The 25,999-nt window shown below is 35.6% G+C and overlaps 1 protein-coding gene across 1 annotated transcript in view; it reads left to right on the top strand.

Annotated features, from left to right (window-relative positions):
* LOC109062711 (F-box/WD repeat-containing protein 7) overlaps positions 1–25,999 on the top strand; it is a 158,262-nt gene that overhangs the window by 53,935 nt on the left and 78,328 nt on the right. Inside the window, exon 3 of the mRNA XM_042716248.1 lies at positions 8,175–8,924. Within this exon, the coding sequence (XP_042572182.1) occupies positions 8,244–8,924 (681 nt within the window). The 5' untranslated portion in view covers positions 8,175–8,243. The remainder of the gene's footprint in view (positions 1–8,174; positions 8,925–25,999) is intronic.

Below are 25,999 nucleotides of genomic sequence, written 5' to 3'. Positions count from 1 at the left end.
AAGTCAAAGTAAATGAAATGATGAAAGACAACAAACTAACTAGCGTCTATAAGGTGACGTCTGAAATACCAGCTTAAGCCAGTTAAGTACTAGTGATGACAGCTGGTGTTTAATTAACTGAGAGAACAGATTTGACCATTGCTTTTGGTTCATTAATCAATTTTTTTTCTCATATTTGGTTTTTCTTATGTGCTACTTTCCTACTTCCCTTTTCTTCCTACTTACTTTTCCTTTTCCTACTTTATTTTTCTGTCCTTCCTTACCACATTCCTTCTTATTTCCTAATTCCTTTTCCATTCTCTTCCTTCCCATTTCCTACTTCACACTTTCCCGTCCTTACTGCATTCCTACTGATTTCTTTTATTTATTTTTAATTTATATGTAGAATTGTCTGAAATTATAACATTGTTTTTCACCCTACATATAATAGGGAAGTATGCATAGTTGAACTTGATCAGCCAAGTACACATGGTCATTACATAAATATGGGATGATTGATCTGTCTTATATTTCACTCTAACAATTCCTTCCTACTTCGTCATTTTCATCTCTTCTTTTTTTCTATTAAACATACTGCAGTAACTTGGAACAGAAATCTCTTTCATACCAGGGTGTATGGTTTCTGCGTAAGCCAATTATGGAGACTTATTGAGGTTTTCCTGTGTGACGCTCATAGCGATTTGTTGCCTGTCGATGGATAGTCTAGATTACTTATTTGCGAGAGGAGAGTCTTCAGCCAGTTCGGCCTGGCCACTCAAGGTCAAAGAAACTGTCTTTTCTTACAAGGAATCTCTCATTCTTGCTGAAACTAAACTACAGCCCATTAGAAGCACTAAATGAAGGTTTTCAGTGGGAGAGCTGTTTTCCAGCACTTGCTTTCACATGTTTACCCAAATTTTTGGTCACCTTTGTTCTTGCGTATCTACCAAATGGTCCATTTTGTCTTATTCTGCTGCTAATGAAAAAAGAAGAATTGGAGCAGGTCTGTATAAATGAGTAATTTGCAAAACCAGGCGATGGGTTTTCCCTTTATTTAGCTTGGTTCTTATCATAAAGACCCATCCAGGTACCACTGAGGTTAATAAAAATAACCCTCTCTTTTCTTCCTTTTCCCGTTCGTTCGTAATGTTTCCTGTAACTGAGGTGTCCAAGAGGAGATGACAGTCTGGCAGCTTTGTAGGAAATGACATCGTAAAACCAATAATACCACTACTCTCCTCCTCCTCCCCTTCACCTCCTTTGCTAACCTTCTCTCTGAGAGGATGTACCAAAACCCATTTTGGCTTCACCTTCCTCTCAGCCCCTTTAGATGTAGATAAATGACCTGCTGCTGAAGTGTACACAGTGGTAATAACTAAAGAAATGATGCACCTTATTCTCTTATCAGACTGCTCGGCTATGCCAGGCTGGCATCATTTCCCGGGAGCCAAGCCAAATGCTTCTCTTTTTAAGGCAATGCTTCCAGTTTTCCATATCAGAGCGCATGCCTGGAAAGCAATGCTATTATAAACCTTCTGGAGTTTTTCCTTAGTCATTGCACAAACTCTGCCGTATTCATTAGTCATGTTGGTTTATGGTTCATTTAGAAGCCATTTTGTTGGCTTTTGATGCAAGAATTTGATGAATTTGTGATATAGACTCTGTTTCTCTAGTTCCCTTGGAGTACACTTGCAGCTCAATTCAAACCAGGCACTTTGGATTATTTTGTGGTGGTGAAATACCCAGCCTGAATGATTCAGATGTTTTCCCAAGTGATTTAAGGGTCAATGACAAATGAGTGTGAACAATAAAGAAAAGAGAAAAAACTAAAAGTTCAAAAACACATGTGCCAAGTTCTTGGAAATGTAGTCTTTGTTCATGTTGGTTTCATATGGCTTTGATCAACTTTTATACTATTTTTAAGAAAATGTCATGTGGCATGTCATTTAATTAAGTTTACATGCATTTTTAAAGTGTTTTTCCCCCCTCTTCAGTAAATTTGAAATTCATAAATGTTAAGCTTCTGCGGAGTTGCACCACATGTGATTTTATAGTCTGAATTACCCTTCTGCTGTCAAAATCTGATTGTCTGATATTTTAAGAGACATATTGACCATGACACTTTCAGGGTCTTCAGTGGTACTGCTATATTTCCTTTTTTCCTCTCTCTCCCCACTCAGATGGATTTTGATTGGCTGTCAGTGTTTTTTTTTTTTTCTTATCTATACCTATAAACAAGCCAATGTAAAAATCAATTTAATATTTCTTCTTTATTTTTTTTAAGCTGCCCACAAAAAATCTAAATGAATTTGAATCCATAAATTAAAAACATGAGGAGGTAGCCTATGTTCAAGTCATTCTGTGTGTATGAATTTCAATTTTAATTTAAGTGCATAAAATAAATCAATCTCACACATCAGGGCAAAAAAAATAAGGATCCTGTCATTAACCCTCGAATGTCTTATAATTTGTCATTAAACATGTATCTGGAACTTCTGATCATCAGTACCCCACTTTACAGAGCATAGACTTACTCATCTGTCCTCAAAAAATGCAGAAACCTATGGCGAGATGAGACGCAAGCAGCATCTGTGAAGCATACTAAACCAAATTACTGTTGTTAAGGCAGTTTTCATAGACTTTAACAGTCTCGCCCTCAATGCAAATGAAGCTTAATGTAATTGTGTGTGTGTGTGTTGCCAGTTAGATTGCAGTACTGTCACTTGATCACACACTAGTTCAGTTGTGCAGTCTAACAGCACTAATTGTGTTCCGAGTCTAATGCAGTTGCACAGATAGACCAGCATGCAGGACATGAATACTAACAGGCAGTCCGGCATCTTCCAGAAACAGAACGACCCACTTCACCAGGCACAGCCTCTTCGTGTTTGCATTGAGATGCATCTAACTCCTAGCTAAGTAATTGTTTTTTAGCATGATAATGAACTAACTAAATTTCAGGTTAATCTCCAGAGATTGCACAGGTTTTCTTATAGAGCTTGATTTGTTCAGCCGCTGTATAGGAAGGGAAATTGCAATGTCTATTTAAAGTTCATCGCCATCTAATTATTTTCCAATTGGATCTCAGCTGATTGTGCTCTCGTCTTCCATGTTATAAAGGAAACGATTCAGTAATCAAAAAGCTCATCTAATCAGATGCTTTAAACAGTTTTAAATTGCCCTGAGGTCTCTGGCTTCATATATTTGCTCTGATTAGACCTTAATCAAGACCTTGGAGAGGAGTAAATGCATAGATCCAGTGCACGAATAGATGATGGATGGTAGTACTGCTGGATGTTTGCATTAAAGAAGTGGTGCGAAGTTTAGCAGGGTATCATGGTTCTGTTAGCCCCTGGTGGTAGATGCTGTAACTACAGCAATTGGACCAATAAAAAATGTGGTATCAATATAAGTAATAGTATAAAAATATAGCTGCAAGCAGCAATTACCGGGGTTCAAGCATTTACCAGGGCTTAAAATGTGTTATGGTTTTAAGGTCTAGGCCAACCTGGATGCATGGTTGACAGTAGAACACATCTAAACTGGAGAATAAGCTCACACATACACACACACACAGAAATGAAATGGTTAAACTATTATATTAATAATCATTAAGCCTTTCTACACAAACACACACACATATGGAGACAGTCTTCTCTTTTTTAAGTTTTTATGTCATTGGCAGGTTTCATTGCAATCACAATCTGGCATATTTGTAAAAACTACTATTTGAACAAAATGCTACACTTTGATTCAATGAAATTTTAAATCTTAATACAGCCAATTAAAAATCTTCAAAAGAAAACAAATGGTCGTAAATGCAATTTATCATACAACAGAGCCCATTAGTGGTCTTCCAGTGACATCTAGTGGTCGTAAATGCAATTTATCATACAACACTGGGTTTTTAAGCTTTATCAGTGTTATAGTGTTATTTTTTGCAAAATCTCTCTAAAATTGTGCATGCTTGTTTAGAACGAATGCAAATTTAATGTATGTGCAAATATATGAGTTTTTTAGGAGTTTGAAGCAATTTAGAACAGAAATATTGTGTTTTTGAAGCCTTATGAACAGTTATAGTGCCACATATAGTCCGATCCCCATGAAACTTTGCATGCTAGTTAAGAGTCATCTGACATATGTTCACACTAAGTTTCTTAAAGTTTTGAGTTTTTGTTTTGGCTTTATATGCTTTGGGGTATGTTTGGCCACTCCCCTTTTCTAAATTACCGCTTTACAGCTAACCAAAGAACAAAATTCAACATTTTTTCGATAATTATTGATCTAGAGAGTCCACAGAATATTACAGCAGTGGTTTGGTTCCGATCGGGCGAAAAAAACCTAGGACTAGTTCGCAAAAGTATGTTTTTAACATATTTGTGAATAATTCATGAACGATTTGACTGACAGTAATGGTTCTTGAGGCAAAGTTGTGCATTATGAGGAGATCTATCAAATGATATCCATATTCCATGGATATGTGAAACACCACGTGATTACAGAGCCAAAAAACTTGTTAGCGCCAACTAGTGGCCGATTTCTTTCAAAATTCTTACAGACCTTTAGGGCCATGAGTCGAACATGCCTACCAAGTTTCGTTCTGATTGACCTCCGTTAACCTTGTCTAATAATAGCTCAAACTTCATTGGCCAATGGCGGCCATGTTTTTTGAGATACGCCAATTTCCTCATAGATATTTTTGCCCCTTCAGACAAAGAAACTGCATACCAATTTTCAAGTCGATCGGACCAACAGTTGCCTAGTTATAGCCATTTATGTGTTTTTTCTGTCTTATAGCGCCCCCAAGTGGCAGATGTGCGCAATTTTTTTTATTTGACCAAAAATAGAGCTTATACACATGTGTACCAAGTTTGGTTAAGATATTTCATTCCGTTCAAGAGTTATAGCTAAAATAACATTTGGCTCACGTTAGCATAGACGCTTTTTGGCGTACTGTTTCGCGTAAGAATCGAAATTTCAACTTTTTTTCGATAATTATTAATATTGAGTGTCCAGAGAATATTTCTGCAGTGGTTTGGTTCTGATCGGGTGAAAAACCTAGGACTAGTTCGCAAAAGTAGGTTTCAGATATAACTCGATTTTGCGAGAAAACGATGCACCGTAGAGCGAAAAAAGCAGCAGAGCAATTTTGTTCGGGCTAACCCAAGGATTGCAACGATGCCATGTTTTTGAGTCTACGACAAACGGTTTACGAGCTACAGCCAAAAATGTCTAAAAATTTTGTTTTTTGCGCTGTAGCGCCCCCGTAAGGCCGATTGGGGCGAGACTTTGATAGGTTCTCCCCAAATTGAGCTCTACGATCTGGCCAAGTTTCAAGTCTCTAGGCCTTACGGTTTGGTCTGCACGATCAGTTTTAGGGCAGAAGAATAATAATAATAATAATAATAATAATAATAATAATAATAATAATAAAAATCCTAACAATTACAAGAGGAATGAACTATATCACAATAATCTAACTAATTATGTGTATAATAATTATATATTAAATGTTTCTTGCTAATATTTTATGGCAATTTTAGTAGCGCCTGACTTGACCGACTGATCAGTGCAATCAATATTGTCAGATTATATGCTCTGCATTTAACCAATCCAAAGTGCACACACACATCAGTGAACACGAACACACACCCAGAGCAGTGGGCGCCTGGGGAGCAGTTGGGGGTTCGGTGCCTTGCTCAAGGGCATCTCAGTCATGATATTGAGGGTGATATATCCTGCCGGCCCGAGACTCGAACTCGCAACCTTTGGATTACGAGTCTGACTCTTTAACCATTAGGCCATGACTTCCCCAAACTATGGAAGTTTGTTTTGCAACTGTTTGATTGCCAGCAATCTTCAAAAGATCTTCTATGTTCAGCATAAGAAAGCAACTCATACAGGTTTGGAACAACATGAGGGTGAGTAAATGATGACAGAATATTCATATTTGGGTGAACGGTCCCTTTAAGGCTTGTTTACACTTGGAACAATAATTAGCCTATAAAGTTAGCATTGTCTATATTAGTGTCCAGCGTTCTGTTTATAAGTGTGCACTGCATTTATATCGTTGCTTTAAATGGTCAAGCTCTTTAAAGTCGGGTGGAGTCTCTGTTCATTCTGGAAAACAAAAACATTTTGAAAGTTTTTCCAATGAATTGTTATAGTTGAGGTGTAGATTTCCCTATTTTTGTAGAATTTAAATAGTTATTCAAAATTAAATTATTATTTGAAACTAGTTACAGTTATCATCCTTGATCTGAACAGGCCTTAAGAATTGCACCCCCCCCACACTTAATGTATTACTCACATACTGAAATGTCTGTGAGCAAACCAATTATGACAACAGTGAAAGTAATTGTATTTTTTAAAGAAACTGTTAGATTAGAAACAAGAACCGGGCTGCTTGTTCAAACTTGAGAATTTAGTTTGTCATCTTTCAATTTTCAGGTAACTTCGGTATGGTGTTGAGTCTTGTCAAAAAGTAGCAGTATTTGTTGTAGCTGTATTCTTGTGTAATTTCTTTCGTGCAATCAGTCTTTCATCGCTTACCATCTCTGCCCATCTGTGTGCGCGCTCCATTATCTTAATCAGGTCTCTATCAAACTCACGTGTTCTCGAGCTCTGATTGGATTACACCGCTCATCCCTGCTTTCACTCACACTGTTATCTGCTGGTTTTACTGCCTTCTGTCTCTATGAAGTAAGCACAAGATTTAATGTAATGGTTTAATAAGGATTTTTCCCTGCTGGTCTTTATTTTTTTTTTTAAACTTGCTTTACTGAAATATCACTAGCCTTAAAACCAAATCGTACTTTAAAAAGCATTTTTTGCAAAACCTAGGAGTGACATTGCAGTACTGGGCTAATGTGCTGAAACCTCACTCTCACTGGTGGGGCATCCTCACGGTAACATGATATTTGTGTACATCCTGCTGCAGACCTTTGGTATGTGTCTGGAAGCTAACCCTTATTCATGAACTGCACTTATTTGGCAGTGGTGCCCCCTGCTGGCTGGCTGTGGTTGCCAGTGACTGTATTTGTTCTATTGTAACTGTCATTAGAGTTAGATTGTCAGAATTCTACTTGAATAGTGAATCAGTGTTACACAAGACAACTTGCTCCCAATGTGAAATGAGATTGGTTTGAAATAGCTGTACTGTGTTAGAGTATCAAAGCGTGTTCTGCTTGAATGAGAGATGAAATGCAGAAATGTTTGGAGTCTGTAAGAAGATTGAAAGTGTTTTTGAATTATGCTCACCAAGGCAGCAATTATTTGATGAAAGATACAGTAAAAACAATTACATTGTAATATAGTATCACAATTTAAAATGGATTTTTTTTGTATTTTAATACATTTTAAAATGTTATTTGTTCCTGTGATGGCAAAGCTGAATTTTCAGCAGCCATTACTCCAGTCTTCAGTGTCTCATGATCCTTCACTGATTTTAATATTCTGATTTGGTGCTTAAGAAACATTTATTATTAATGCTATAAACAGTTGTGCCGCTTAATATTTTTATGGAAATTGTCAAAACTTTTTTTTGTTTTGAAAACAGCATTTGTTTGAAATAGAGATCTAGAGGCCGGTCACTTTTCAATTTAATGTTTCCTTGTTGGAAAAAAAAATAAAAAAATCCTGACTCCAGTATTTTGAAGTGTAGTGTGTATGTTTCTGTTTTTACAATATGCATGCAATTATACAAAAACGACATTATTTTATTTTCATTTACTTTAGAACCTTGATTTTAGCATTTAACTAAAAATAAAGATGTTTTTGGTTAAAACCGTAGAATTGAAATGCAACTGTAAAAACAGAAACTTGAATACAGAACAGGCAGCAGCGATGAAATGTTTGTTTGCGTGTGTTTAAGTGATACTGTTGCTGTGGTTTCCAGGCCAAGCCTAGTGTAGATGATCAGCTGCCAAACAGGAGAGGTGCCCATTGTTTGAAGGATGCTCGTATTGCGTCTTTCCCAGCTTAGATGCAAATGTCCATTGTTTTTTTTCACAGGCATGAATAAAAGAATGAGTTACCCACTTTCAGCACACTCTGAATGTGAACAGGAGAATGATTTTCTTTTTTTAATACAACCAGCCCATGTACATGCTTTTTATTGCCTTTTTTGTTGTTGTTGTTGTTATTACTATCCACCTATACTCCTCTCAACCATTTCCTGTCTCCATTTCTTTCAGAATGCCAAGTCTTTGTCCTCCTCAGACAGCCTAGCGAAGGTGCAGGAGGTAGCAAGCTGGCTTTTGGAAATGAACCAGGATCTGCTGTCGGGGGGCAGCGGCAGCAGGGAGGCCCAGGAGCAGAGGCCTGGGGCAGCGGGGGCAGGTAACAGCACCTCCAGCCGCATACCTCAGCCCCAGGCGGAGCACATGAATCGGGTGCTGGAGGAGCAGGAGCAGGGGGCACAGCAACAGAGAAGAGAACCGGGCGAGGAGGAAGAGGGTGGAAGAGAGCGGCCAAGGGAGGCAGAGGAGGAGCCATGGCCTTCCGGAGGTGAGCCCGTGGATGAAGGACGGAGGAGCGAGGTGAACGGGGCTGAGAAGGGTGCCCAGTGGATGTGGGAGCAGGAGCAGCGTCTGCGGCATAGACGGCATCGCGAGGAAGAGGAGGAGAATGAGGAGGAGGAGAATAATAACGCCGGAAGGGAAGGGCAGGTGGGACTTCGTTCAGAGGAAGACAACGACCGGCCGGAGGATGAGGAGGATGGCGAGGAGGAAATGGACCAGGATAGCGATGAATTTGAGCATTCAGGAGAGAGTGGGAGGGAAGAGGAGGAGGAGGAGGAGGAGGAGGAGGGTGAAGATGAGGAGGAAGGAGAAGAAGGCCTCCACTCTCCCTCCCTCAGGACCAGTGTATCAGACCTTAATGATAACACGGACCAGTCCTCTGAACGACAACACCAAAGCTCCCCCTCTGTCTGCAAGAATAAGGTAAGCGACTAAATTTAACTATGATCTGGTTTGATGATTAAGTCCAGATGATTAAATGGAATTATTCTTCTGATTAAGTATAAAGTAATGAAAAGTGTCCTATCTGGGCAGAAGCTTAATGGGCTTGTGCAGTCATGGTGTTTGTGTCCCTCTACTGGCCATTTTTGGCTTTACATCAGATAAACCATCATCTTTTGAGACTTGATTTTATCGAGTGATTAAGGAAAGCTACAACTGTGTCATAGTCCAGACATTGCATACCTGATTATTGAGAGGAATATACTTTCAAATAAAGGTCGGTTTGATAAGGAAAATATGTATTGAATGTATTCAGGAGTATCTGGATTAATTTAAAACTAAATTTCTCCTATAGTTCTGACGTTCTGTGATCACTTGGGTGATGGAAGTTCTTTAAAGCGGATCCTTTTTTTGAGTGTGTGTGTCAGCCGAACCCCTTTAACAACATATTTTCTTAAAATTATCCCCTTGAGATTTTAAGTTAGTATTTTGATAATATAACAACACATTTGCATGTTCATGGTTAACAGATTACCTGACTTGCAAGTAAAGAAATTAGATATTTAAGTAAGTGTGTTATGATAATAGTTTTTATTTTGAAAATGTTAATTTAAAAAAAAAAAGACTTTATTATTATTTTTTTTTTTTATAGAACAGTGCGGCACAATTTGGTCAAAATTATGATTTTGTCATTATATTGCATTTTGAATTGTAATACAAACATTTATAATCAATAAAAAATGTTTTTAAATCTCATTATAAAAAAATTAAGACAGAAATATATTACTGTGATACTATGCACTATATATATATATATATATGTATGTGTGTGTGTGTGTGTGTGTGTGTGTGTGTATGTGTGTGTGTGTGTGTGCATATATATGTGTATATATGCATTTCCAAGCTTTTTACTTTGATAATCGCATTTACAGTTTTCTATATACATTTATTTATTTTTTAAAAATTGTGCAGCCCTTTTAATTTATTTGAATTTGACCTTTTTTATGATTTTAATAAATTATTAGTTTTCTATTTGAGGAAACCTGAGTTAAAGAAATGGTTACCTAAAAATAAAAATGTTGTAATTTACACACACTCGTGTCATTCCAAATCTCATCTGCACACAAGTTTGTATTTTCTTTGGGATTTTTGTGGAAAGCATTTGCAGATCTGGTCTGGGCCTGTCCATGTTCTGAGGGTTCGAACAGCAGGCTTGTATTATGCTGCAAGATGCCTGTTTTTACTTGTCATTGACCTCAAAAGGAAAGCCTTTGAGCTTTATTTAACTGGACTGGTTGTTCATACAGCGGGTAAAATAAGTATTGAACACGTCACCATTTTTCTCAGTAAATATATTTCTTTTTTTTCTTCTTTTTTAAAACATTTTTATTGAACATATTCTTAAAAGACAATATGACATACATATAATATTTTTTTCAACCATAGAAATAACTGAAGAAAAATTATACAAGTAAATATATTTCTAAAGGTGCTATTGACATGAAAATTTCACCAGATGAGGTAACTATCCAAGTAATCCATACATGCAAAGAAAAAAAAAACAATACTGATAAATTCAGAAATTAAGTTCTGTGAAATAAAGTGGAATGACCCAGGGAAAAAGTATTGAACACATGAAGAAAGGGAGGTGCATAAAGGCATGGAAAGCCAAGAAACCAGCAGAAATCTGTGTAATTAGAAAAGTAACCCTGCCCCTTGTCAGTGGAAATTAATATTAGCTGATTTAGTCCCAATTTATGGCCTATAAAAAGGTGTCTCATGACCAGTGTCACAAAAGAAACATTTCATGATGGGTAAAAGCAAAGAGCTCTCTCAAGACCTTCACAACCTTGTTGTTGCAAAACATACTAATGGCTTGGTTACAGAAGGAATTCTATATTTCTGAATGTTCCAGTGAGCACTGTTGAGGCCATAATCCACAAGTGGAAAGAACATCATTTCACCATAAACTGGCCAGAACCAGGTGCTCCTCGCAAGATTTCTGACAGAGTAGTGAAAAAAATTATCAGAAGAGTTGTTCAAGAGCCAAGGACCACTTGTGGTCTTCATCGGAAACACCTGTAATTAGCAGATACAATTGTTTCAAAGAAAACAATAAGTAATGCACTCAACCACCATGACCCTTATACATGCTCACCACATAAGACCTCATTGCTGAAGAAAAAGCATGTTGAAGCTCATTTAAAGTTTGCTGAACCACATTTAGACAAGCCTGTGAATTAAAGGTGAGGTCAAATGGCACAGCACATCACCCCAAAAACATCATGGTGTGGCACTTGTAAAATTCATATAATTGAAGGAAGGATGAATGGAAAAATGGCGTTCTTGATAAAAAATCTGCTTCCATCTACTAGGATGATGATGAAACAAGGGTAGACATTTCAGCGAGACAATGATCCCAAACACACAGCCAAGGAAGCTATCAGTTGGTTTCAGAAAAGAAAGTAAAGCTGCTAGAAGGGCCCAGCCAATCACCTGACTTGAATCCAATAGAAAATCTATGGAAAGAACTTAAGATCAGAGTTCATAAGAGGCCCACAGAACCTTCAAGATTTGAAGACTGTTTGTGTAAAAGAATGGGCCAAAATCACACCTGAGCAATAGGTATGTGACGGTTAGGAAATTTTCACACTGGTTAATCGACGTATGACAACACCGATAATACCGGTGGGGGCAGGGCGTTCCCTCTTTTCCTTTCTTTCCTTCGCTTTTAAATACCTTAAAAGCACTGTGTGCATTTTACTTATACTTGGCAGTTTGGCATCAATTGCTTGAATGCAGCAACAAAATACAATGTCAAACTCACTTTAGCCTATATATATATATATATATATATATATATAAATATATATATATATATATATATATATATATATATATATAACATAGAACTTTTATTAAAAAAACAAATAAAAATACACCATGCTATAGGGCAGGTTATGCCTAATATAAAATAACAAATAACTAACATAGTTTAAAAAAACTATGTGTACAAAACTGGAAATAAGTAAACATGTATAATATATAGGCTAACCAAATAAATAAGAAACGTAGAACATTTATTAGCAAAACGAATAAGAAAGCTTGGAGGCACGGCATGCACATTGATGTTAAAAAAATAAATAAAAATAATACACAAAGTTTAAAAAGTAAAAATCAGCAAACAATGTGGAACCAATTAAATAAGATACGAATGTTTAAAAAAATAAACTTCCAAAATCACCTTAGATAAACAGCAAAAGTCAACAGGCTTTTCAAAATCCAAAATATTGCCAAACAGGAGCTTTTGCATTTCGTTTTGAAACTGAATCATCCGCCATCGTCTTGTCCCTGGGTCATTCCATTTTATTACACAGAACTTAACTTCTGAACTTATTTGTATTGTTTTCTTTGTTTGTATGGATTACTTGGGTTGTTACCGACATCTGGTGAAAATTTCATGTCAGCAGCCCCTTTAGAAATATATTTACTGAGAAAAATGGTGACTTGTTCAATACTTATTTTACCCACTGTAAATGCTTACAGTTTGTGAGTACTATCACATTCTTTATCTGTATGGATATGCATTTGATTTTGAAGTGATCTCTAAACCCAACCGGGTTGGTCAAAATAATTGAGACGTGTATTTGTGGCTCTGAATTGTATGACCTATAGGTTTATCAGCCGCAGTGACGTGCACACCAGTAATGTCTGTTTTTTGGCAAGCCATGTGGTACACAAGCAGTTTCTTTCAAATGTTGTGTATTGGTCAGGCTGAATCAAACAAGAGAGATTGGGTCTGTTTTTGAGCAAAGAGGAAATACAAATGAGTGTAGATGGAGAAGAGCGAGGGGAGGGAATGCAAGAGCGCACAGACCCTCCTCATTCTCATGATGTCAACACGCTTGTCAACGCACTGACAGAAGACGACCTGCAAATCTTTTACCTTTTCTCTCTGTGACTGAGCTGAATCTCTCTGAGCTGCCATGGGGAATCGCAGTATGAAGAAGGTCGCACTGTTACTGGTGAGTGAATCTCCAGAGAACATCTTATCACGTCTGTGTGTGTGGAGAGCTGTGCGTTTTGGATGAGAACACAGTGTTTATCTGATTGAGGCAGCCATAGCAGGGCTGAAGTTCACAGAACAGTGATGTGTGGCGTTTTCAAAAGGACATGAATGTTTTGTCATGTTTTTTAAAAAAAAAAAAACAACAAAACCTAGTGAGCTGCCTGTCTAGTAGGGATGGGGTCAAGATGGTTGATTAGTTGACCTTGCTAAGTTTTAGATTGTATTATTATTATTTTTTTTATTAACAGTAGTGATTTAATTAGCCTGTTGACTGTGTGTTGTGCTTTAGTTGGTAGCAGAGTGGTTTTCAAACTGGTCTCTGGGCACACCGGGGTCCGGAAGAGGGCGCTAGGGGTCCACAGAAATGTTTGGAGAGAAATTGTGTTAATGATTAAATATATAAAGAATATTTTAGTACACTGTAAAACAAACAAACAAAAAATAATCCAACTTTTTCATCTAAAGATTAAGTGGGAGTCGTCCATTATAATGTGTGACCTGAACAAGATGTTTTTAACAAGTTGTTTTGTTGACCTTACTTGGATACTCAGGTATGTTCAAGACTTGTCCTAATGTTCTTCCAGCTTTCTGAATAGAGTCATCGGAGCAAACAGTTTTACTTTGCACAGTGTTGTGCAAGGTTTCAACCTGCATTGCAGCTTAAAAAATGATACAAATTATATTTTAAAAAAGAGAATCACTTCACATTTTACTGACTCAATTTAAGCTGCTGTCACTGTTCGTATGCTATCTAATGGTCCAGGGTTCATATTATATATGGGCATTATTAGCCACTAAAAATCTACCAATATGTGTTTTTCAGGGCCAATGCCAATAACGATTATAAAACATAAAAAAAAATTTGGTTGGCTTTAGGGATGGACCAATATGTGTTTTTCAGGGCCAATGCCAATAACGATTATTACAGATCAAATAGACCAATAACCGATATTTTGAACCGATATATATGTCTGGTGTAAAAACTAAAATTAATGCCAAAATTAAGAACAACAAGGGCTCTGACAAAAACCTTCTTTAAATGCTTTTAAATAATTTTATCGGCAAATCCGAAATCGAAAATGCTTTGTAATGAGTGTTCAATATTTTATTAAATAATATAAAGTAATTTTGTAAGACTTTTTAATTTAACTCAATAATTTTAATGATACTGAATTTAAAAAACACAAGCCAATAAAATAACCACACTTTTACTGAAAGTAACACAATAAATCTTGACAGAATTTATATTAATATTGGAAACCTTACAATAAGATTCATTAGTTAACGTTAGTTAACTATTTTAGTTTACATGAACTAAAAATGAACAATAGTTCTTCAGCGTTTATTAATCTTAGTTATTGTTAATTTCAACATTTACTAATGCATTATTAAAATCAACAGTTGTGCTTGTTAACAGTTAATGCACTCTGAACATGAACTAACAGTGAACAACTGTATTATCATTAACTAACATTAAGAAAGGTTAATAAATGCTGTAATAAATGTATTGTTCATTGTTCGTTCATGTTAGTTAATACATTAACTAACATCAACTAATGGAACCTTACTCTGAAGTGTTACCTCAATATTAAATATCAATGTAACAGAATCAGATATAAGTTGTTGTTTTTTGTTTTTTTGGAATCCAAATAATGTATAGTTCTATAATGCTATTATTATTATTATCAGAGCATGTGAGCAGACCGTTTCTACTGCGTAGAAATTTCCTGTCAGCGTGTTATTTGCACTGCCAGGCGGAGAGGGGAGAGGTGCTCCATATAGGCTATATTATTATACAGTATGTATATTTTCGGCTTGTATTTCCGCCCATTTTCTCTTTTGGCCAAAAACCAAAAATGCCATTTTTGGCGGCTGAAAATTCGGTGCATCCCTATAATGAAAATGGCTGATACGATAATAAAAATGCTTAATATTGACTTTGATAATCGGCCAGCACGATAATCGGTCAATCCATATTTGGCTTTGAAAATCAAGCAAAGGTGAAAATAAGGTTTGTATCTCCTTGCATTGCTAAATGTTGAGCAATCTTTGGTTGCCTTGGCAAGATGAATTTTTTTTTTTTTATAATTCATATTAATTTCCTTTAAGAATGTCTTTGGCTTATGCTTTTTGTTTTTCAGCATCTTACATTTTAAATGTTATGACATTAGGATGGCAAGTTGAAAGTAGTTTGAAAACTTAAAAACATTTTTTTTAAACCACTATGTCCTGCTTTTGTGGTCTGTCCAGCTGTTATTTAATGAGTCCCCCCAAACCAAGGCTTCTTTTAAAGGTGACTAGTTGACTAGTCAACCCCACTGACCAGTCAGTTTTGAAAATGGCATTTGAAGTAATAATAAAAAAAAAAACCTCTTTGTCAGCACTTTTGGTCCAGTCAGTGTGACTTATAGACTCAATGGTACAGAGTGCATCATTGGCTAGTGTCCTAATCCTCCTGGCTTATCAAGATTTCATTAAGAACATGGACAGGAAATACTGAACCTTTGTAAATGAGATTGTTCTAAAATATTTTCCTTGAGGAAATGTTGTTCCACCGTGTTTCTTCTGGTTTGGGATTATGCATTCGGAGCTTTCTGTAGTATGATAATGTTGGGCTCTTGAAAAGGCTGTGATAGAAATAACTGTGGGTTTTAATGCCAAATTTGTATTCAAAAGCAACATCCTATAACTGATAGTGTTTGTGTTAAGCTCAGTAATGATTGAATTCCCTCATGCAGTGTACGACAACAGAATAAAGAACTGAAACACTGAGTAGAGTGCAGCACTTTCTCATCTGACGTCAGTCCCTGAAGTCAGAGTCTTGACCTCAAGGCACCAGATTTTTTTATAGGTTTAAAGGGGGGTGCGACCAAAAAACTTTGAGAACCACTGATTTAGCAGGACTGAAGAAATGAACGTGGAAGCTGTTCCATATGAACAAACATGTAATGGTAGAAGGTGAAGCCTGACTACTTAACTTTTAAGAAAGAAAAATGTTTCCTTGTACCTTTCCTGTTTCAAAACATTTTTAAATATTCCCAGTACATTGCCTGATTAAAAGTGGATTGTCACTTTGAAAGGCTGAAGAATTGTAAAGTACTGTGTAAATGTATAACTAGTCGATTTTGACAATAGATTCCAGTTAGGTAATGACAGTATTCACATTTGATTAAAACATGCAAAAAAAAAAATAATAAAATAAAAAATGTAATTATCATTTGTTTTTAATAAAAAAATATTTTGCTTTCAAACACTAGAAAACTAGTAAGAAAAAAATAATTGGCTGTATTTAACTTAAATGCATCATCTGCATTACCAACTCTCACTGTATATAGGTGCAAGTTACTGTTTTTCACCCTTTTTGTTTAGTTAAAAAAAGAAAAAAAATTGTCTTTGCATATTGCTTAGCAGGTTATAAAATGTTTCTGAGCACCTGTGGAAATTGTTTAAAAATGTTTGGCACCTGAGACCGAAGTAGACAGGCTCCAAAATGAAACACTTCATTATGCCTGACAGTGATTTAAGCATTTACTAACAAGAGTATATTTTGAAGATAAGTTTTATTGTAATTTTGTACATTACTACATTACTATTTCTCTAAACATTAAAAAACTAAACAACTAAACATTTCTCTCTTCTTATGCTCTTATGCTGATTGCTATTTGTTCCCTTTTTCTCTAGTGTATTTCCATCCTGCAAACTTCTGTCTGCTCCAAATTTATGTACCCTTATATAGATGTCCTGTGATTTACAAAAACGGTTAATTATGCAGAAATCCGATGAGTGCTATTTGTTCCCTTGCATTTGTTGTTCATGGTTTATGTAATATCTAAGGTGTAATTAACTTCTGTTGCCAAATTACTGTGACAGATGAAGCTGCAGACACATCAAGGTTTCCAATCAAAAAAGGAAGTGTCATTCCTCCAGAAATCCAAAGACTGAGATGAAAGCAGACCCTTATTATGTGTTATATGACCCAGAGACTCTTTAGATCTGTGCTGATCCTAAGCCATGGGTTTTATGGATTCAAACAGACTACTGAATCAGACCATGGATAAACACTCTGAAAAATGAACAAGCTGGATGAAAATGCCCAGAACGCATTCCTTAAATTAAATCTGTAATTAAACATAAACTAATTAGAAATATATATTTTCGCCCCACTTCCCACAAAACCCAATTTTACCCCCTTTTATTTTTAAGAAGTTGGTATAATTGGGACATACATCGAGTAAATTGATGATTATAAAATGTGAGACACTGTTACATATGATTTAGCTTAAGTGTGGCTAAAAACAAGCTGCTGTTGCCATCTGAGACTTATTTAGGAAGTTTTAGCGACAGCCGTTTAATTGGCTTCGAATCCTTCTGTACTCTGAAGTTCTTGCAGTGTAACTTCTAGGTCGGCCGACTGATGACAAACAAATGGGAGTACAGCAGCTGTTTGATATTCAGGAGAGACGTTGAGCTAAAAATGTTGATGTTGACAACCCTTGTCAATACAATAAGCAATCGTATAGACTGGCTTTAAAAAATACACCCGGGCTGAAGGCGGTGTGGTTCTTTGAAGACTGTATTCACATCAGACAACGCATTAAGAGAGCCAAGTGTATTTAAACAGCCTGTGTGGGTTCACAGATGGTCTTCAAAGGAAGGAAGATGAAATGGACATGTTATGTCTGGTAACTGAGTTGATGTTGAGCCTCTGCTGTTGTCAAGTGGAGTGGAGGTGGGCCTAATCGCTCTCTGATTTCAAAAAGTGATTGCGGCATCAAAAGATACACTTTTTTTGATCTGGTCTCAGATTTGTGTTTACTGAGGCATGAAACTGAGACTCGCTGGCCTCTGACCTGTACGTTCAGAACCACTCAAGTGCTGTGTACATGGTGTTTACTTTGTTATTCACACTGGAGAAGTCATGTTAGATTTTCTGTATTTGCAGGCATTGCTGGATCTGCAGTCTTTGGCCTTGATTTCTGGTTTGGGAAAATGACTGCAATTAATGTCAGCTTTGAGCTCAGAAATGGCCTGAAAATAAGCAGTTTGCTGTTTAAGACAACTTCAAAACTGACCCGGTTTAGTCGTCCTATTGGTCTTAACCAATAATACTATAGCCTGCCTTTCCTGATTCATTTGAATCCCAGTGAGTGAAGGTTAGCCCCACCCTTCATTATTTATTGTTGAATGTGTAAAATTTCCTAATGTTCTTTTGCATTTTAAACTCTTCTGTTTTTGTTAGTAAATTTTTTTTGTTAGAAATGTGAATTTGGACTTAAAAAAGTGTTGTGGGGCAGTTAAGGTCTCTGATTTGATGCAGATACTTGAGAATTTTTTTCACCTATTTATATTCATTTTATTAATTTGCCTCCAAGTACAATAAATGCTAATATCTTTAAAAATCCAAATATATTGGAAGTACAAAGTAATACATTTAGTAGAGTAAGCACATCTTAATACACTTAATAATAATACCAGCATATATATTCATTTATTTTTTCTTATGGTTATTTTTAGATTTGAAGTTGTTCATAGTGTGTTATGATTCATCTTACCACATATATTCATTTATTTTTTCTTATGGTTATTTTTAGATTTGAAGTTGTTCATAGTGTGTTATGATTCATCTTACCCCTTGACCTGACGCAGTGTACGTTTTTTGTGTTGTGTTGTGTTGTGTTGTGTTTTGTTTTGTTTTGTTTTTTGTTCTCTGGTTTTCTCTTCTTTGTTGTGTTGTGTTGTGTTCTTCCTCTTCTGACAGTCACATGCAATTGTGAAAGCTAAAGATACACAAAAACCAAAATTATTCTCTTGGTGACAGACACTTGTGATGGTGAAAGCTAGGGATGCACCAAAATGAAAATTCTTGGCCGAAGCCAGACAAAATGAAACACTTGGCTGAAGGCCGAATACCGAACACGGTTTCACATTTTTCCTTCATGTAGGCCTATTTTGCAATTTTTTTTTATTTATTTATTTTAACCATTGCATTAATTAAAATTAACAAAATGTGCTTTTTCATTCTAGCAGACATTATACCACCATTAAGTTAGTAAAATAATATTTTTGGGGCATTTTTGAGACTTGAATCAAGGCATGTATTTTTTACTGTACAAATAAAGGCAGCCTTGCTGAGCAGAAGAGACTTCTTTTAAAACATTAGAATATATTACAGATCCCAATTTGAACACTATGTGTGAATGGTATAATAGATTTATTAATAGAGCTGCTGTAGGGTAATTAGTATCATTATTATTGTCATTTTTTATTTTATTTTACCGAACGACAGTATAATTACAATACTATCATTTATGAATGCCGATGGAATTGTTGCTTTTTCTCTGCTTTTATTTTGGCAGAAACCCGCAGGAAGATCTCAGTGCTTCTTTTTGTTGACAACAGCATGCAGATTTATAAATGATTCTCATTACGAATTTGAGAAGATGTTTGTAGCACATATCACATTGTCACATGCTATTAAAAAAACCAAACACCGAAAGAGATTTTTTAACTATTTTTGGCCGAATAATTTCGGTTGCCGAATATTCGGTGCATCCCTAGTGAAAGCAGACATCCTGCAGTATAATTTGGTGTATTAGCTTTACCTCATTTCTCCATGAGGACATCTTGTGTAAATTGGCTCATCTTACCCCACCCTTCTCTTTGTGATGAGAGTAACGGGTATGCCAAGAAGCACAAACACACGCACTTTCCCCTCGTCTCCAGGTGAGAGCTGGAAAGCACTAGAACTTTCCCACTCAGGGATCATCTGACTGGCACCATCTGTGTGGCTTAGAGCCTGGAGCTACTGCATCACAGGAAGAGTGCTCTAAATGTTTCATATGCACGTCTCGTTACATATGTCCTTTCTCGGGACACAACACCACACAGTCATATGGCACAGCTCTGTCTGAACCACGCTCAGGTTTTTCTGCTTGGTTATATCCTTTTTCTATACTTGTTCAATAGTATATCTGTAACAGAATGTCATTTTGGGCTTTTGTTCAGCTTATTTGAGGGTGACTGTCCACAGTTATTTATGAATTGTTTATCTACTGTATGCATCAGACTGACGACTTTGGCCTTGTGCTTCAGTTGGTTTGCCATTTTGTAACATGAACTTTGCGGTTTTAAGATGGTGTCAAGGTAAAAACGTGACACATCTCAAGACCTCTGTGGTCCATTCTGTTGAATTATATCCCTTTACTCTTGCTGTTTGAAAGGAAGAACACGTCTTGTGTGAACGCCCCCTAATCCTCTCTGGGTACTGAGCACTGTCCTGGACTGAAAGTCAATGGGGACAGTGATGCAAATTGCTATTTGATGCTGTAACCAACCACAAAATTAAAAATGAAGGTCCATTTACCATGCTTGTGTTTAAATACTGAATGCTGACAGGTTTTGAGGTTACAAGATACAAGAGGTTACAAGTCAAAAGTTGTGTTTTCATGGTTGATCTGTTCCATGACTTCTAAATACTTGAATACGAGTCTAATAGAGAATTGACTCTATTCACATTTTCAGAAGTCTTTGTTCTGTGAGTAGTTTTTTTTTTATTCATTTTGCCCCCATTGAAATCCTCCGCAAAGAGTTGTAAGCCATGAACAAATCCTTTGAGATGAGTCACTTTTACTAACCCTTAATTTAAAAAAAAAGAAAAGTTACAAACTGTGTTCTTAAAGAGAGAGTTCGCCCAAAAATGAAAATTGTCCTTTACTCACCCTCATGTCTTATGACTCACCGAGTGGATATGATGGATTGGAGAACATGGCTCATTAATTGAACCTGTTCTTGCACACACACACACACACACACGGAGGCGGACTGTCAGGGAAACTGCGTTTGGCTCGTTGGCATGTCGTGCGGTACAGGCATCATGTGAAGAGCTGTGAATTATCACTGGGGCTCTGTGGGTTTAAGACATTGTGTCATGAAAGCTGCTGTGCTGATCTCCAAGCACATGTTAAATATGTTCTTATACACAAGGATTAGCCTACTTGAGTTTCATGCGTGCTTAAAGTTTCACTTTTTCCGATTTGGTTCATAATACTGTTTTCAAATGTACTTTTTAATAGAATTTTTTTTTTTTTTTTTTTTTGATTCATTTAGATTTTATGTATATATTTCTTGTGTTTGCGTGTCGTTTGAAGAAGCAACAGAATGTTTATAGTTACATCTTCAATAAACAAGTTGTGTAAGGAAAGAGGCTGCATCTGTTTCTTTGTCATTAGTATCTATAATCTTACTGGCATCACATGCCATATTGCCATCTGCAGATGGGAAGTTTTTTCTCACAGGTGAGATTATTTCACCATGTGATGAATACTAGATGAGCATGAAAATGATTTATTTTGGTTCACTTTATTTGTTTACCAATTGTTTTTAAGCAATAGCTCTGATCTTTTAATATATAACAATAAAAGTGTTTCTCAACCTTTTTGACTTCAGGGAAGGGCTGGGCGATATGTTTTATTCTGATTTACTGATTTATGTTTTATTATTCTCTCTCTCTCTCTCCCTCTCTCTCTATTCAATTCAATTCAATTCAATTCAATTCAATTCAATTCAATTCAAATAGCTTTATTGGCATGACAAAAATACATTTTGTATTGCCAAAGCATTAAGACAACAAAGCGCAAAATTTAACATCTGAACATTTATTTATATATTATAACTAATATTTAATATATAACTATATATAGCTCTCTCTCTGCCTCTTTTATAAAAAATAAATTAAAAAAAGATACATTTTCTACTTGGATAAAAAGTCCAACTTTTATTTTCTGTATTTATTTAAAAAAGTGTTTGGTTAGACTTTATTTTATGGTGTTTTTGTTACAGTGCATTTATACATTTATACTTGCATGCAATTATGCATAATTATTATATTATATATATATATTTAATTATTTAATTATTTATTTATTTATTTATTTATTTATATTTATTTATATATATATATATATTTATTTATATATTTATATATATTTTAATTATTATATTTATATATATATTTATATATATATTTTATATATTTATATTTATATATATTATTTTTTTTAAACATCAATCCCCTTTGAGGTGCCCTTGGAAGTTTACTGAGACCCCCTGATTGAGAATCTGTCCTAGGGGTGTATGAGAAATTTAATAATAATAAATTAGTTAATTGAGTATTTATTTAAAAAAAAAAAAAAACATTGGGAAACATGAGCAATAAAACACAGAAAATAAATATTTGCTTAGTTACCAAACCTAGATGGACTGCCAGTAGTAATTTTTTTTAAAGATATGTATATATATATATAAATATATCTATATATATCTATATATATATATATATATATACTATATATATAATATATATATCTATATCTATATATATATTATATATATATATATAAAATGAACGCGACAATTGTATTTTTAAATAACCAATTAAAGCCTATTTTTTTGTAGGCCTATATACTTGCTGACTATTGCAGTATATTTGGTGTCGTGTTTGTGTACAAGAGAGAGAACGAGAACAGGCAGTAAGTGGACACCTGTCTTCAGAGAAACTGCTGGGTGAAGCTGAGTCAGAGGTCATGTGAAGGCTCTTCACGGTTGTCTCTTGTGCCCTAATGAGAGAGAAGGAATTTCTCCTGCATACTGAGCTGCCTTTTTTCAAGTGGGGAATAATCGTATCACTATCCACAAGGTGGTTATTCTTGCGGTCTAAACTCCATTCTGTTTAGTAATGAATGTATGTACTGATGCATGTGCTCTAAACTCTTCTTCAAGGATCTGAGTGTCATTCACCAGACAGAACTGAAGGAACATGAGGTTTACACAGCCTCATGCATCTATAATCTACAGCGCTCTGCTGTCTTATACTTCTTTATATTCAGTGTCAGGGTGGTTTATTCAGGACTGTGGTCTTTCTTTTACCAAAAGATGGTGATTCAACCCCATTCCCATAACAAGGCAAAAGCCCAAACGGATTAATCTTGCAAAAGAAATTTCCCAATTAGATTTTACTCCAGTGTTTAAATAAAATGTTAGAATTATTTTAATGGTCTATTTTATTTATCACGTTAACACAATTTTAAAATCAAATTTACACCACCTTATGAAATTTTCTGTATAGCGTTTTCTAGAAAACAGATTGCATCAAAGCAGCTTTAGTGTAAAACAGAAAAATACTGTCAGTAGTGCAAACAAAATTCAAATTCAAAGAGGACAACAGCAAAGTCAATTCATTGTTGATTCAGTGATGTCATCGTCCAGCTCAGTTCAGTTCTCTTCCAATAGTGTCTGTGCAATCGAATGCTAAAAATAAGTGTCCCAACCAAGCAAGCCAAAGGGGACCGTGGCAAGAAAGCAGAACTCCATCAGTGACAGAAATGGAGAGAGAAAAAAAAACAAAAAAAACTTTTTTTTCCCCACATAAATACGGTTCTGCTTTACGTGATGAACAGTAGCGTTCGAGTACATTTATTTGCCAGTCTTAACCTCAAGACCGAAGTAAGGACATCGGGATTACTCTGACATCATGTCTGGCTGAGCAGATGACTCCTTCCTCTGCCTCGACTGTGTTTCCTGTGAGGTGGAACTTTTTTTATGGGAGCCCTTCAAAACGTTGCCTGGCAACCCCCATTATCAGCCCATCCATCTGCTCAGAGACTCACTGGAGTGTAAAAGTAAGATGATGAACAGGTGAAGAGTGGCTTGAGGAAACTCCTACATTTCTGGATAAAGTGTCGAGGCAGATTGTCTATCAGAGATAATGCAAGGGCAGGCTAACCTGTTTTACCAAGTATTTACAATCTTTGTCACCAAACTAAGAGAATTCAGTGTCTGAAATGTAATAGCATTTTTAAATCCTGGTCCCTTATTTGGAACAATAATTAATTTTCAATCAAAATCTTTTTCCATGCAGTTCCACTCTGTGTCACATGAGGCCGCCAAAGACTCGAAGTTTTGATTTGATTTGAGTCTACAGTAAATCAGGTATTTCAAGCAAAGAATACCATAATAACCTGCACAAGCTCTAGCACAGCTGTCCTGGAAGAAGTTATAAGATATTTGGAGCAGCTACACCAGTGACAATCACAGGCCTCTCTATTAATATAATATTTCCATCACAACACTTCAGAGCGCTAGGCTATGCAGCTAAATTTGGCCCAGATCTGTGTTTTTATCCATTTTATATTTGATAATATCGTTAGCTCAACACCTGCTATGTGACTGCAGTGTGTTATTTTTTATTTTTTATTTATTTTTTTGCAACTTTAGCTCAACACTTTTTTTGTTCTTCACATTTGCAATGTGACTGCAGTGTTTTTTTTTTTTTTTTGTTTTTTTTTTGTTTTTTTTTTTTTTTGTTTTTTTTTGTTTTTTTTTTTTTTTTTTCCACTTAAGCTCAACACTATTCAACATTATGCAATTAATGCAGTACATAAATTTTCCCCCAAAATATTAGCGGCAACACATTGATAATAATAAGAAATGTTACTTGATTTTTTACATGCCAAATCATGGTTTTCCCCCAAAATATTAGCGGCAACACATTGATAATAAGAAATGTTACTTGAGCATCAAATTAGCATATTACATTGATTTCTGATGGTTCATGTGACACTGAAGACTAAAAATTCAACTTTGCCATCACATGAGTAAATTATATTTTAAAATATATTTACAGTTGTTAAAAATAGTAGTATTTCACAATATGCTTTTATTCTATCTTTGATCAAATAAATACAGCCTTGGTGAGCATAAGACACTTCTTTCAAAAACATTAAAGAAATCATACCAATCCCAAAAATTTGAATGCCGGGGAATAAAAAAATACAGCCTCTGAGACAACCTAAAAAATGATTAGGTGTAATATCTGAATCAAACCTTTTTAACAGAGAATAAGTGAGGATTGCTTTTAGACCAGTGCTGTACTTTTTTTTATTTGAAGTTTTGTAAGAGAGGTCTGATATTAAATGAAAATATTAAGCAACTTTGTGCTTTGCTCTTATTAAAAACTGTAGAAGGAATGTGGTGCCATGCAAGTGCTGCTCAAACTATTATTAGTTCTTTGACAAAACTTACAGCGATTTTATGAACAAGTGTTCAAATGCCCTTGCAAACTGTCTGAGGAAATCTCTTGTTTTAGAGCTTCACCGTAGGATTTCCTTTTGTACTAATTGCGCTATTGTCATAAAACTTTGTCCCTAAAGAACTTAGTGAAGTAAACTTCTTCCCTTAAGCAGCTTAAACATAAATGATTCATGAGCCTTTGAAATTTTAATCGCTCATTTGATTGTTTTACTCTCAAATGAGTCGACTGCACTCTTGGCCTTGTGTGCATGTGAGCACTACATAGTTATGCTGTATGTAGTGTCATGCTCTCACACACAATAGTATCCGATACTTTATTATTTTGTTTTGGAGCAGTAGAGAAAGAAGCATATGTATGGTTTCTTTTGTCTCAGTACTTTTATAGTTATGAGTAGAAGGCCACTGGACAGCTTGCCACAAAATGACTTTATTTGCCTCCAATTAAACTATGAAAATATAAGTAAATCTATTTTATAATGTCACCCAAATCCCATTCAAATCAGTATTCATGTCCTCATTATGTAAGTGTTTTTTTTTGTTTCCTGTCTGCGAGTGTTAACCCGGTATCGTGGTGGAGTTTACATCAGATCTCATTAATTTAACCAATTCTTGCACATGATTGTGAAGGTGGGCTGTCACACTGTTTGCCTCCCTCATGAGTGTGTTGCTGTGCAGGCGTCATGTAAAGTGTTGTGAATTACTGCAAGAAATGCCTAACATCTTTGCTTCTCTCTACTTAACCTAAACTGTGTCTGAAAATGAATATCAATGTAGGTAAGACTGAAGTGAAAGTGTGTCAGAGCATGTGTGTGTGTCTGTCTGTCCCCTTCACTGTAGGTACAATAGAATAGTGAATAAGACTAGCATTCATTTACTTGTAGCAGTATTTCACTTAAAAATG

This window comes from Cyprinus carpio, chromosome B1 (assembly GCF_018340385.1).
Source record: "Cyprinus carpio isolate SPL01 chromosome B1, ASM1834038v1, whole genome shotgun sequence".
Lineage (NCBI taxonomy): Eukaryota > Metazoa > Chordata > Actinopteri > Cypriniformes > Cyprinidae > Cyprinus > Cyprinus carpio.
The sequence above is the reverse complement of the archived record's forward strand: the minus strand, read 5'-3'. Positions and strand labels throughout refer to the sequence as shown.